At 35.3% G+C, this 11,104-nt stretch overlaps 8 protein-coding genes across 8 annotated transcripts; 5 read left to right on the top strand and 3 right to left on the bottom strand.

The window, feature by feature from the left end:
- Nucleotides 1–225: 225 nt before the first annotated feature.
- On the bottom strand, nt 226–1,800 carry JEN1 (Jen1p; the record flags this gene model as incomplete). Its single annotated transcript, XM_015610197.1, has 1 exon — nt 226–1,800. One exon carries the CDS (start codon nt 1,798–1,800, stop codon nt 226–228), a length of 1,575 nt encoding a protein of 524 aa, XP_015468989.1.
- Nucleotides 1,801–3,424: 1,624 nt separating this feature from the next.
- Nucleotides 3,425–4,927, top strand: AC631_01366 (uncharacterized protein; the record flags this gene model as incomplete). The annotated part of the gene is made up of 1 exon (XM_015610196.1): nt 3,425–4,927. The coding sequence occupies one exon, from the start codon at nt 3,425–3,427 to the stop codon at nt 4,925–4,927; it is 1,503 nt and encodes a 500-aa protein (XP_015468988.1).
- Nucleotides 4,928–5,298: 371 nt separating this feature from the next.
- On the top strand, nt 5,299–5,925 carry OPI3 (bifunctional phosphatidyl-N-methylethanolamine N-methyltransferase/phosphatidyl-N-dimethylethanolamine N-methyltransferase; the record flags this gene model as incomplete). Its single annotated transcript, XM_015610195.1, has 1 exon — nt 5,299–5,925. One exon carries the CDS (start codon nt 5,299–5,301, stop codon nt 5,923–5,925), a length of 627 nt encoding a protein of 208 aa, XP_015468987.1.
- Nucleotides 5,926–6,000: 75 nt separating this feature from the next.
- On the bottom strand, nt 6,001–6,912 carry AC631_01364 (glucose-induced degradation complex subunit; the record flags this gene model as incomplete). Its single annotated transcript, XM_015610194.1, has 1 exon — nt 6,001–6,912. The coding sequence occupies one exon, from the start codon at nt 6,910–6,912 to the stop codon at nt 6,001–6,003; it is 912 nt and encodes a 303-aa protein (XP_015468986.1).
- A 184-nt stretch (nt 6,913–7,096) lies between these two features.
- AC631_01363 (TFIIH complex subunit) lies at nt 7,097–8,017 on the top strand (the record flags this gene model as incomplete). The annotated part of the gene is made up of 1 exon (XM_015610193.1): nt 7,097–8,017. The coding sequence occupies one exon, from the start codon at nt 7,097–7,099 to the stop codon at nt 8,015–8,017; it is 921 nt and encodes a 306-aa protein (XP_015468985.1).
- A 115-nt stretch (nt 8,018–8,132) lies between these two features.
- Nucleotides 8,133–8,675, top strand: AC631_01362 (uncharacterized protein; the record flags this gene model as incomplete). Its single annotated transcript, XM_015610192.1, has 1 exon — nt 8,133–8,675. One exon carries the CDS (start codon nt 8,133–8,135, stop codon nt 8,673–8,675), a length of 543 nt encoding a protein of 180 aa, XP_015468984.1.
- Nucleotides 8,676–8,723: 48 nt separating this feature from the next.
- AC631_01361 (uncharacterized protein) lies at nt 8,724–9,551 on the bottom strand (the record flags this gene model as incomplete). Its single annotated transcript, XM_015610191.1, has 1 exon — nt 8,724–9,551. One exon carries the CDS (start codon nt 9,549–9,551, stop codon nt 8,724–8,726), a length of 828 nt encoding a protein of 275 aa, XP_015468983.1.
- Nucleotides 9,552–9,723: 172 nt separating this feature from the next.
- On the top strand, nt 9,724–11,043 carry AC631_01360 (uncharacterized protein; the record flags this gene model as incomplete). The annotated part of the gene is made up of 1 exon (XM_015610190.1): nt 9,724–11,043. The coding sequence occupies one exon, from the start codon at nt 9,724–9,726 to the stop codon at nt 11,041–11,043; it is 1,320 nt and encodes a 439-aa protein (XP_015468982.1).
- Nucleotides 11,044–11,104: the final 61 nt, after the last annotated feature.

Below are 11,104 nucleotides of genomic sequence, written 5' to 3'. Positions count from 1 at the left end.
TTTTAATAGACTAAAAAATGTTAGTTTTCCAAGACAAAAATCAAAGTCAAAAAACATTTATTAATGGAAAGTTGAAAGCTAAGCTACAATAATAACCTCATGATAAGACTTGAATTAAAAACATATACTTTCTAATGGTTAGACTATATATATATATATATGAAGGAAAAGTATATCATAAAACTCAACTAGTACTACTGTAACAAACCAGTGCACAAAAAGTATCTAGTTTACCTTTGAAACATCTATAAATACCAGTGTATCCTTATGAATAACTTCAGGCTTTTGCTTGAACAGCAGGTTGATGCTTGAATTATCGTCCACATCTTGCACTTCCTCAATTTCATCATCTGGTGATATCAATGCTCTATGGAACCTTTCTGGGCCGAAGAAAATAGCAACAATCATAAAGGCATAAACGGCAGCACAGAAGATACCCATGACCTTACCATAGTCGTATGCATCTGATGTAGGATCATTCTTATCTAATGGGAATCTGGTTCCGATCTGTGCCTCGATAGTAGAAGAAGCAGAACTGGCAAGATTACCTAATTGATATACTATACCACTCAAGAACACACGATTATCTTTATTGACTAATTCCATAAGATGTAATGGTGCTACACCCCATGCCCCCATTGTTGCAAAACAGAGGAAGAAGTAACCCCCTGTCATAGTATCCAAATTGTTAGAGAAGAACGATGGATAAATAAAAGCACCTCCCATTATGCAGCACATAATTATAGTTAATCTTCTTCCCAATAATTCTGTCATTTGACCGAAGAAAAGACCACCAGCCATTGCACCTAAATTAACAACCACCATAAGAACCGTCTTTTTATCTGGTCCAACATTATGTTGCTTTACCAATAAGGTTGGATATAAATCTTGGGATCCGTGTGACATGAAGTTGTAACCGGACATCAAAATAACTAAATAAATAAACATAAGCCATTCAGTTCTGAAAACCAGGCGTACTTGTGTCTTCAATTTCTTAACTGAGCTGTTATGCTCTAAATCCTTATTAGCTTCTAATCTACGCTTCTCTTTTAACTTAGTAAAAGCTGCAGATTCACCGTGGCATAATCTCCAACAAATCAAGATGAGTGGTAATCCAGCCGAAAACCAGAATAACGCTCTCCAACCTTGGTCACCTTTATATGTACCTTCAAAAGCTCTGAAGAAGACAACGGCTAATAAGTAACCGAAGTTATATCCAGGTAAAAATAAACCGGACAAAATTGATCTAGCCTTTTCTGGCTGGTCTTCTAAAGCAGTAGCAGCAGCATTACCATACATACCACCCATAGCTATACCAAAGATGGCCCTTACACCCAAGAATTGTTGATAAGTTTGAACAAACCCAGTACCGATTTCCAAAACAACGAAAAGTAAACAACAAGCAATAAAAGGCCATTTTCTACCATAGCGATCAGATAAAATACCAAAAATGACTGCACCAACAGATCTCAACATTAATACCAAAGTAACACCCCAGGTTATTTCGGTAATGTCAACACCCAACGTATGAGCCATTTCTGAAGCAGATGCAGATACACAGAAGAAATCCATAGAATCAACAACCCATGCAAAAAAACCCAACCCATAGAAACTCCAATTAGTCCATGTCATTTCACTCAAACCAGGAACCGGATTCAATCTTTTCCATACTGGAGTGTCATCCCTGTTCATAGGGAGGTCAAATAAGGTTGAAGCCCTGGTTTTGAAGTAGTCTACGATGGAAGCTCTGGATAAATCAGGCTTTCCATCCTCTTTAATGTATTTAATAGTATCGGCCATTTCCTTATAGATCTAGGTCGCATTCTACAAATCTTCTGTTCTAGATGGACATCTTATCTTCCTTAAGTAATTTTTTTTTTGAACTGGAAGTTTGCGGCAATAGTGGTGTGTATCTGTGGGGTAGCATGGGGCACTGAGAATCTATCTTACTATCATAGTAAATTTCGCCAGGTTTCAATGTGAATTACACATGTACCAATCAGACGTCGTTATCTGTAGGCCAGGTTATGGAATCCCAGATAGCCGCCTATTTTGTTGTGGAGTACAGAAAATAAGAGAGTTGTATGCATCTTGAAATTGCTTGACATGTTGTAGACAAAGCTTAATTAGTCGATTCGCATTTTACATATGCCAAGTCTTTCAAGTTTGCACCACACCACATCGGCGAACAACTCCGCAAAGTTAATCATTCACGCTTCTCGCAAAGAAATAAACAATTGAGCTATGCATTCGATAAAAATTTAAACAATAAGATTTGAATTACTTTCGTCTTGGCAAGTGCTTATAAAATTTAATTTGGCATTTTTTAATAGCCCCAAAAATACTTTGCGAAAGGGTTTTCACCCACTTGAGGAATAGTTAATACAGGAAAAAAAATGTATGTATCAGGGTGCTTAGCGAGTAGTCGATGTATATGTGGGTATAACCCAACTCTAACTTGACTACACAAGCCACCTTTTTTTCAATCAAGCAATCAAACAAGATGCAATAGATAGAAATGCTACCTTGAGTCGAGAATATCGTGCGGGTGACATCCCCCACGCGAAAAATTCTTAATAGACGAAGATATGCAAGTGCAAGAAAATATAGTCGGAGAATAATCTCCTTTCTGGGGTAAGTAACCGCCAAAGCATACATCGATTAAGGAACAAATGATTATTAGTTTCATAGAAGCAGGGAGAGTCGTAACATATGAAACTTTAATTACATCCTTTCTACCGAATTTTGCTCTAATATAGAATTTCTATGATAAGGGGGAAGAGAACGGGGAAAAGGATATACAAATTGTTGGATTTAGAGGATAAGCTCCGGGTCCTCATTACACAAATTTCACACATTGATACTTCACTTCATATCAGTAGATAATGTCTTGGATCAAGTTTAGGTAACATTTTGTCAAAATTGCACAATTGTGTGATAAATTCAAAATTACATGTAGAAAAATAATTATTTTATTTAGTTTATAGTAGAGTATAGACTACAGAAATGCTAGTGCCTAGTGCCTAGTTCTAAGACACAAGCCTGCTACGAGTGTCTTATAGAAGGAAAATCGTCTTCCTAGATAATTTTAATTTTGTGACATTTATGGCATGGTTGCAGCTGTGCATATGAACAGGCTGCGATAGTCCCAAGTAGATATCATAGAGATGGAGTTAAATGTCCGCTAAAATGTATTGAGCTATACCCTTGATGCTTGCTTAATATGCTTATTACAATAGTCACTTGGTGGTAGATAAGATATCATTGATAACATGAATAGTTTTCCCATTGAAAAAAGATAGCGCGCTATCAATTAATTGAGATAAATTCTTCCGAAATCTATTACAAATACCTTTTTTTGGGAAACAATTGCTATTTATACGTAGATATTACCACTGATACATACTTCTTGATGAATATACCAATGTCCTCTCAAATTTCAAGTGAAATTGAGCTTTCAGATCTTGGGACGAGGCGTATTAGAGAGGCACAGGATGCTAACATGAATGGCAATGGTAAACATGGAAATATTGATGCTATAACCAGAAGAGGAATAAATGGGTTGAATGATACAATTGTGCAACATACATACACAGGAGGCGAGGACGAAGAGACTTCTGCGGAAGGGACTGTACGTTCGGATGATAATGAAGATCGCCCCCCTGACGGTGGGTTTAAGGCTTATTCGGTGATGATTGGCTCATTCTTCACAATTTTGACGAATTTAGGTCTTATTAATTCTATTGGAGCAATCCAGACCTATGTGTCTGAACACCAGTTGTCAGATCTTAGTGCTATTAACGTTTCGTGGATTTTCTCTATCTACCTTTGTCTTGCGTACGGAGTGGGACTTTTCACTGGGAGTACATTTGACAAGAGGGGACCTCTAGAATTGATGGTTATATCAGCAGTACTATTAGTTGCGGACTTGTTTGGTGCAGCCTACAGTAAGCTGGTTTATCAATTTATTTTGAGTTTTATTGCTGTCGGTATTTCAAATGGGTTATCGATTACCCCTTCTATTGGTGTAATGAATCATTGGTTTTCCAATAAAAAAATTGGCATGATTCAAGGCATATCAACAAGTGCAGGCTCCCTCGGTGGATTAGTATTTCCATTATTGTTAAGATTTTTATATCCGAATTATGGGTTCACGATAGCCCTTATTATCTTAGGATGTATCTGCCTTGGTTGTATGATAATCGGAATTGTTTTAATTAAAGAAAGAGTGAAGAGAAAAGAGCCAAGCGAACCTTCTTCATCGACCGAAAGACTTGAATCATTGTCAAAATGGAAAAAGATGAGGGAAGAAGCAAAAGTCTTGAGCTTCAAGCATTTGAAAGATACTAGGTACACACTTCTTATCGTGGGCGCATTTTTCGCCGAGCTTGCATTAGTGATGGTTATTACTTATTTTGCTACCTATGCAATTGCACAGAATGTCTCGGAATCAACGTCTTACATATTGTTAACCGTATGGAATGCCACCGGTATTTTAGGAAGATTTATACCAGGGTATGGATCAGATATCTTTGGAAAATTTAATATGAATATCTTAATGCTTTTAGGATTTAATATATCTATCTTTGCATTATGGATACCTTTCGGGTATAATTTGAAAGTTTTGTATGCATTCGCAGCATTGGGAGGGTTTTTCCTGGGTCTGATTTTATCTATGGTTCCTATTTGCTTAGCTCAAATCAGTTTGGTAGTGGAATTTGGGGAAAGATACGGTTTGTTGAACTTTTTTGTCAGTATAGGAAATTTGTTCGGTATCCCAATTGCTGCAGTTATTATTGGGGACGGCAGTATCCACAATTATAATAAGTTTGCTATTTTTGTATGCGTTTGCTCTGTTGTCGGGACCTTCTTCTGGTATTTAAGTAGATATTCCATTGTTGGGTTTAAACTAAACGTGAAGGTTTAGGCTTCTCATTAAAGAGTTGATCTGGTGCTTTTGTTGCATGTTATAAGGTGTCTTGCAAAGTTGGTCTAATTAAACATGTTGACTTAAAATTAAAAGTTTCCATTATAAATTTATAGAATATATACGAAGCTATATCCCATGACTACGACCATAAGGTCGGGCTGTTTGAATTAAAAGATTAGTCTTACTATATGTTGTATTAAGATAAGCTGCAAAATCCAAATCGGTATTATATAATCAGAGCAATCTTCACATGCAAATCTGAAGGGATCAATCCTATAATTTTGGGCATATAGAGTACTATTTAAATATGACGGAAAACCCATAAGCTATTCTTATTGGGAATTGATAAAGGAAATCGAATATTAGAAATGAACGTTAGTGATTTGAAATATTTAGTTGAAAATTTCAATGATTACATTGTGGTCAATTGTGAAATTAAGTACGCAATTGCATGCATTGCCTTTAATCCTATCTTCTGGAACATTGTTGCAAGGACCGAATACAAAACTCATTTCCTTACAAAAATAACCGGATCAGCTAAAGTTGGATGTTATTTATTAGCATTCACTATTTTCAGTTTAGGAATTTATAGGGATAATGTATACCACCAGGCATTGCTCAATCAACCAACTTACGGACCTCTTTTGAAGTCCAATGTTGTCAAAGCTTTAGCAATTGGTACTTTTGGATTCGGAAATGTCTTAGTTTTATCATCTATGTACATGTTGGGTGTTACAGGCACATATCTCGGAGATTATTTTGGAATCTTGATGAAGGAACGTGTTACAGGGTTCCCATTCAACATAAATGACAATCCTATGTATAATGGTTCGACGTTATGTTTCTTGGGTACAGCATTATGGTACGGTAAACCAACAGGTATTGCTATTGCAGGATTTGTCTTTGTCATGTACAAAATTGCTTTATATTTTGAAGAGCCATTTACAGCTCAAATTTATGCAAACAGAGACAAGCAATCCAAGAAAGTGCAATAATTATATATAGAAAGTAACTCCTGATTGGTACATTAATTATATACTTAAATAAGAGTAGTAGATATGCAAAAGAATTCAAACAAAATCAAATTTATTAGAGATGCCATTGTCCTCAACACACCGGAGACTCAATGATTGGAACTTTTCTGAGTCTTTGTGATAGTACAAACCACTTATTGAACCGGGCAATTTTGAATTGTGTGTTAGATTTAATACGATATAATAAAACCCTTCGAATGAAGCACCATTAATTTGTTTAATTCTTGAATCGGGTAATAAGAACTCTTCTTTCCATCTCATATATATACATTCGTCGTTATAGTTATAATCATTTTGTATTCTGTGCAACTTTTGTTTCAATTCGACGTCGTTTAGACCCTTGGAATCTGTCAACTGCTTCCAATGTTCCAAATCGTTTTTGAGGAACGATCCCCACAGATCATTTTCTGTTACGAATGAATATCTTTTTATACTCGTATCACTTGGCAGTTTTTTAGATCCCGTCTCCCATTTATATTTATTGAAAGGATTATTAATTATCTCACCTTTGAAGAATGTGGTTATTTCGGGATGATGTTCTGTTAATCCCGATATTTGCAAAAACCCCGTTATTATAGAATTTACCCAGTCAACAGTTTTAAACTCCACCTTTATATGATATTTAGCCTTTCCGGACTGCTGCTCACCTATGAATGTCGTATTGGGCTTAAGATATGAATTTGCTATCACCGGCAACTTATTATACGAGTCAAATCTAGGTCTAAAGTAGTCAAATTCAATACCTTTATTCTTTGTGCTATCATTTTTCCTTTCATTTAATAGCTCATCGGAGTATTGATATATCTCTTGTTTTCTCTGCACTGTAGTGAAGTTTTCGTTTATCAGGCATGTAAAATTAAACTCAGAGATCGAATTATTATCATCACTATCATTATCTCTAGTTATAGATTTAGGATCCTGTAGTTTATTTGTTTCACTAACTGGCATCTTATTAGAATCGATGCACTTTATTATATACCACTTCAAGGATATTTTATTAAAGAAATGTACCACTTTTTGTTAAAAAGACTAGTATAAAATATGTATCATGTTTTATCTAATTGTGATTGTGATCCTTATCTGAGAAAATCGTGGACCATTTTTTAATGAGGATAAGCCGAATCGGAGGAAAATGGATTCACCACCTACACCATTACATCCGGCAGCTAATGAAGAAGTGAACGTTATACCAGAAGGTGAATTACCATCTGGCACTATAGCGAACTTGGATCTCAACCCAGACTTATATGACGAGGAAACTGATCAAAATGACGTCGATGATGATGACAACGCCAAAAAAGATGACGTGATAGTGAAAAGTGACAATGATGATTATGATGATGGGCAATCATACGAGCTTCAAATGTTGACAAGCTCGTTTGATAAACAATATGAACTATTGCAAGCAGAATTCGAAAAAACTACAAACCATAACAAAATAGCAACGTACCAGCAAAGCAAGTTAATCAACTACGTGGACGAGCAATTATTGGCAATTCAACGAAAGTTCATCAAAAACCAAGCTGACACTACAGAACTGTACTCTTTTTTCCAGTTAATCAATGAATTATCGAAGGTTTTTGATCTCGTATGGTACTCGATTAATAACAGGTCAGGCTTGTTCGGCCAGCAAGATTATTTAATCAAATTAATGGATGATATGGAAGACTATGTTGCGCATTACAGGTTATTTGAAGATACAGATGACTTTGGTACGTTGGAGCTTCAATTGCTTGATTACTTTACATTCTTCCAAGTGTTGGATTTGCACATAAGTTTTTTAATTGATGGATTTTCGATGGAAGCATCCAATACAGTAGAGAAACTCAACAATACTCAGATAGTACGTCTATCGCCAATTGCATCAAGATTAAGGATCTTAATTATATCCAAGTTGGATCCGTTACGAATGAAATTATCTCGTGAGGAGCTTGCTTCTGATTCACAAGGCAAAATTGAAAGTGAAAAGCGCAAAAACCACAGAAGACGCTTACAAAATGTCATAGAAGGAGAACTTGGAAAGGTTTTCGAAGGTATCTTGGATAGGACATGAATTGATATCAAGAGATGGAATCGGCATCTTGAGTGTGCACATACCGATAATATGATATAAAGCGTTCTAATAGTTCAATTTGTATAGTAAGTATAACATAACTAGTAATAAATTAATGTGGCCGTTTACTTCGAATAATGGTAAGGATACATCCGAAATTGCTAAAGAGCTCCCGGAGAGTCTTAGAGACTTTTTTAAAGAAAACAACCCAGATTTGAAGCACGAAACGATTTTCGATGTTCCACCACAACAGAAGAGAGTCAATGAAATCCTACATAAATACCAGAAGGATAATGAATATTCGTATGAGTTTGATAAATATAAACGTAGAGAAACTCCTAAGAAAGTCACATCTATTAATTGCGCCGAGTTGCAACAAAAAGTTATAGAATGTTTTAGAGGATGGACATTTACACTGACCAACCACTGCTCACAAGAAATCAAGAATAACACTTCCTGTATCGAGATCCAGAATAACGCATTGAAAAAGTTGTACTACGATGATTGCTATAACGTAGATCAATGTACAAAGATCAGATTTGTTATTGACAAATTGTTTACGGATAATTTTGGTCAGTATGGGGAGAATATGACTGATGAGGGTAAACAAAAGTTTAATGAAGAAATTGATAAAGCGTTCTATAAGATCTGGAAATAATGCCTAATACCTGTAAATAAAGTCTAATAATATATAACTGTAATCATGTTAGGAATTTAGTATCTCTTGACTCAAATCGTTCCACAACTGTAATTTTTCATCGTATTTCAAACTGGTAACCAATCCAGACGTATTGGGAAAGACATATATATTATGCCTATAGCCAAACATATCATTTAACTTTTCCAATATCATGTTATATGTCACATCTTCACCAGGCATCTGCTTTCCCCAATGAAAGTTATCTTTCGTCAATTTAATCTTTGTCTTTAATAAATTAGTGATATACTTTACTATGATCTCCCAAATTCCCTTACCAACGAATACTATAAATGTACTTCTACTTTCTTGAAATTCCCTAAATAGCCTGGGAACATTGTCTAGTTTTTCACTGAGGGTTAACTCTTGTGCCGTCTTGGTACATCTCAATACAAGATCTGTAAAACCTATTTTATACTTGACTATTTCAAAATCATGAACAGGCTTGACAAAAGTTTTATATTTCTTATCCGAAATGGGCTTTACTAACTCCTTTAATAACGGGTCTTCTTTAACGACATCCTCTATGGGAGTCTTCAACGATTGCAACACATTTATTAGTAAGCCTGATTCATTGAATAATTTCCAGAATAAGTTTGTAAAATGGGCATAATGGTGTTGTTGGATCGAAGATTGGACACCTGGATTGAAGCCAATGAACAATAATTTCAAATTGTCATCTAATGAAGGCTGAAGGTCTTCATAATCTTTCAGTTTACTTGATTCCAAGTTCGCTTTTGTTGTCTTACTCACTTTATCAGTCTTCTTCACAATTGGTTTACCGTCATCGTATTTGAAAGAATTAATTATGGATTTCAAGTTCGTACTCCGATCCATAGCATTTCTAATATCTATATTGGCTTCTATAGTACCGGTAAGAACTAGGGCCAATGTATGCCTTCTAACAAAGAGGACATTAATACCAACAACACGTGACTGTTGATATGTTGGACCATAAATGTTTATCTGGAGAGAATCCTAGTAAACAAAGAAAATAACAACAGCCGTAATGTCTGATGAATCCTCATCGTTTAATCTTTCATTTTTGAGCCCCTCTACGTTTAATAGTGGATCGACAAGTAGGGCAGAAATAAAGCTGGTCTCAACACCTATCAATTCCAAAAAGAATGCAAACGAATTGTCTCCAGTAGATCTTGATGAAATAACGAAAAATTCGAATCCAAGAACTCCAAATTCCAAAAATGATGTGAAACAGGATAAATTGCATTCTATATTAAAAAGTGGTCGTAACAAATCTTCATCCAGGAGACAACTTGAAGAATACTCAATCACAGAGTCATTATTGAAGAAGCATCCTGAATTGAAGCTTGCAGCTAAGAATGGGGACATAAATCCTGTGAAAGGAGCACGAGTGATATTTTCTCCCACAAAGGAAGTCTTATCGTACCGAAATGACTATTTTGATGACTATAGCGAAGAAGAATCCGTCAGTAATTTGAGGAAAATTCGGAAGAACAAAAGCAAAAACAATTATGATGAAGATCGTACGATTGACTTAACAAACGAGAATAATAATGACAATAAGGACACAGCAACAGAAGCAAAAGAGAAAACAAGTATTTTGAGTAAAATTGTGAGTGATCCAAATATACCGTATGTGCTTTCGTTATATCTTCAACTACTTTTCAATCTTTTATTAATAGGAACCATATTGTACCTACTCTTCATATTCATCAGAACTATAAAATCAGATATAAGCCACAAGCTTGAAACGTACACCTCCGATGCAATTCAAGAAATTTCTCTTTGTTCACGAGAATATTATAGAAATAAGTGCTCAATTGAGGATGGCCAGACGAGGGTGCCTGCTTTGGAAAAGGCTTGTACCATGTGGAGTAAATGTATGAATCGAGACCCCCAGCTAATTGGTAAATCGAAAATTACAGCAGAAACATTTGCGGATATAGTCAACGGGTTTGTTAAGCCTATAACATGGAAATCGTTGTTCTTTATGAACTTCATGATATTCGGGAGTTTATTCATTACAAATATAGCTTTGGGAAGCTATAGAAACTCTTCAGCGTTTACTAATGCTTCAAAGAAAGAACTTACGGAGATGCAAAAGGAATACGAAAAAAAGTTTGAAGAACAAAATAAATTACTCCTAGAATATAGAAACCAACTACGTGATCAAAATGATACATCAATGAACAATACCAATTCCTTCATCACCACCTATGCGGGAAATACTCCTAATATGAATAGAATACATCCTTCGCAATCCTACAATCAAATAATGTTACATGACCATAATAATACCCATTCGTATGCATCGCCTGTATTAAATAGAAACAACCCATATAAATGAACTAATATACATTAATTCTATATATAACTTACCGTAGTAAACAGGATTCAAGTAATAACGT

This window comes from Debaryomyces fabryi, assembly GCF_001447935.2.
Source record: "Debaryomyces fabryi strain CBS 789 chromosome Unknown contig00018, whole genome shotgun sequence".
Lineage (NCBI taxonomy): Eukaryota > Fungi > Ascomycota > Pichiomycetes > Serinales > Debaryomycetaceae > Debaryomyces > Debaryomyces fabryi.
The sequence above is the reverse complement of the archived record's forward strand: the minus strand, read 5'-3'. Positions and strand labels throughout refer to the sequence as shown.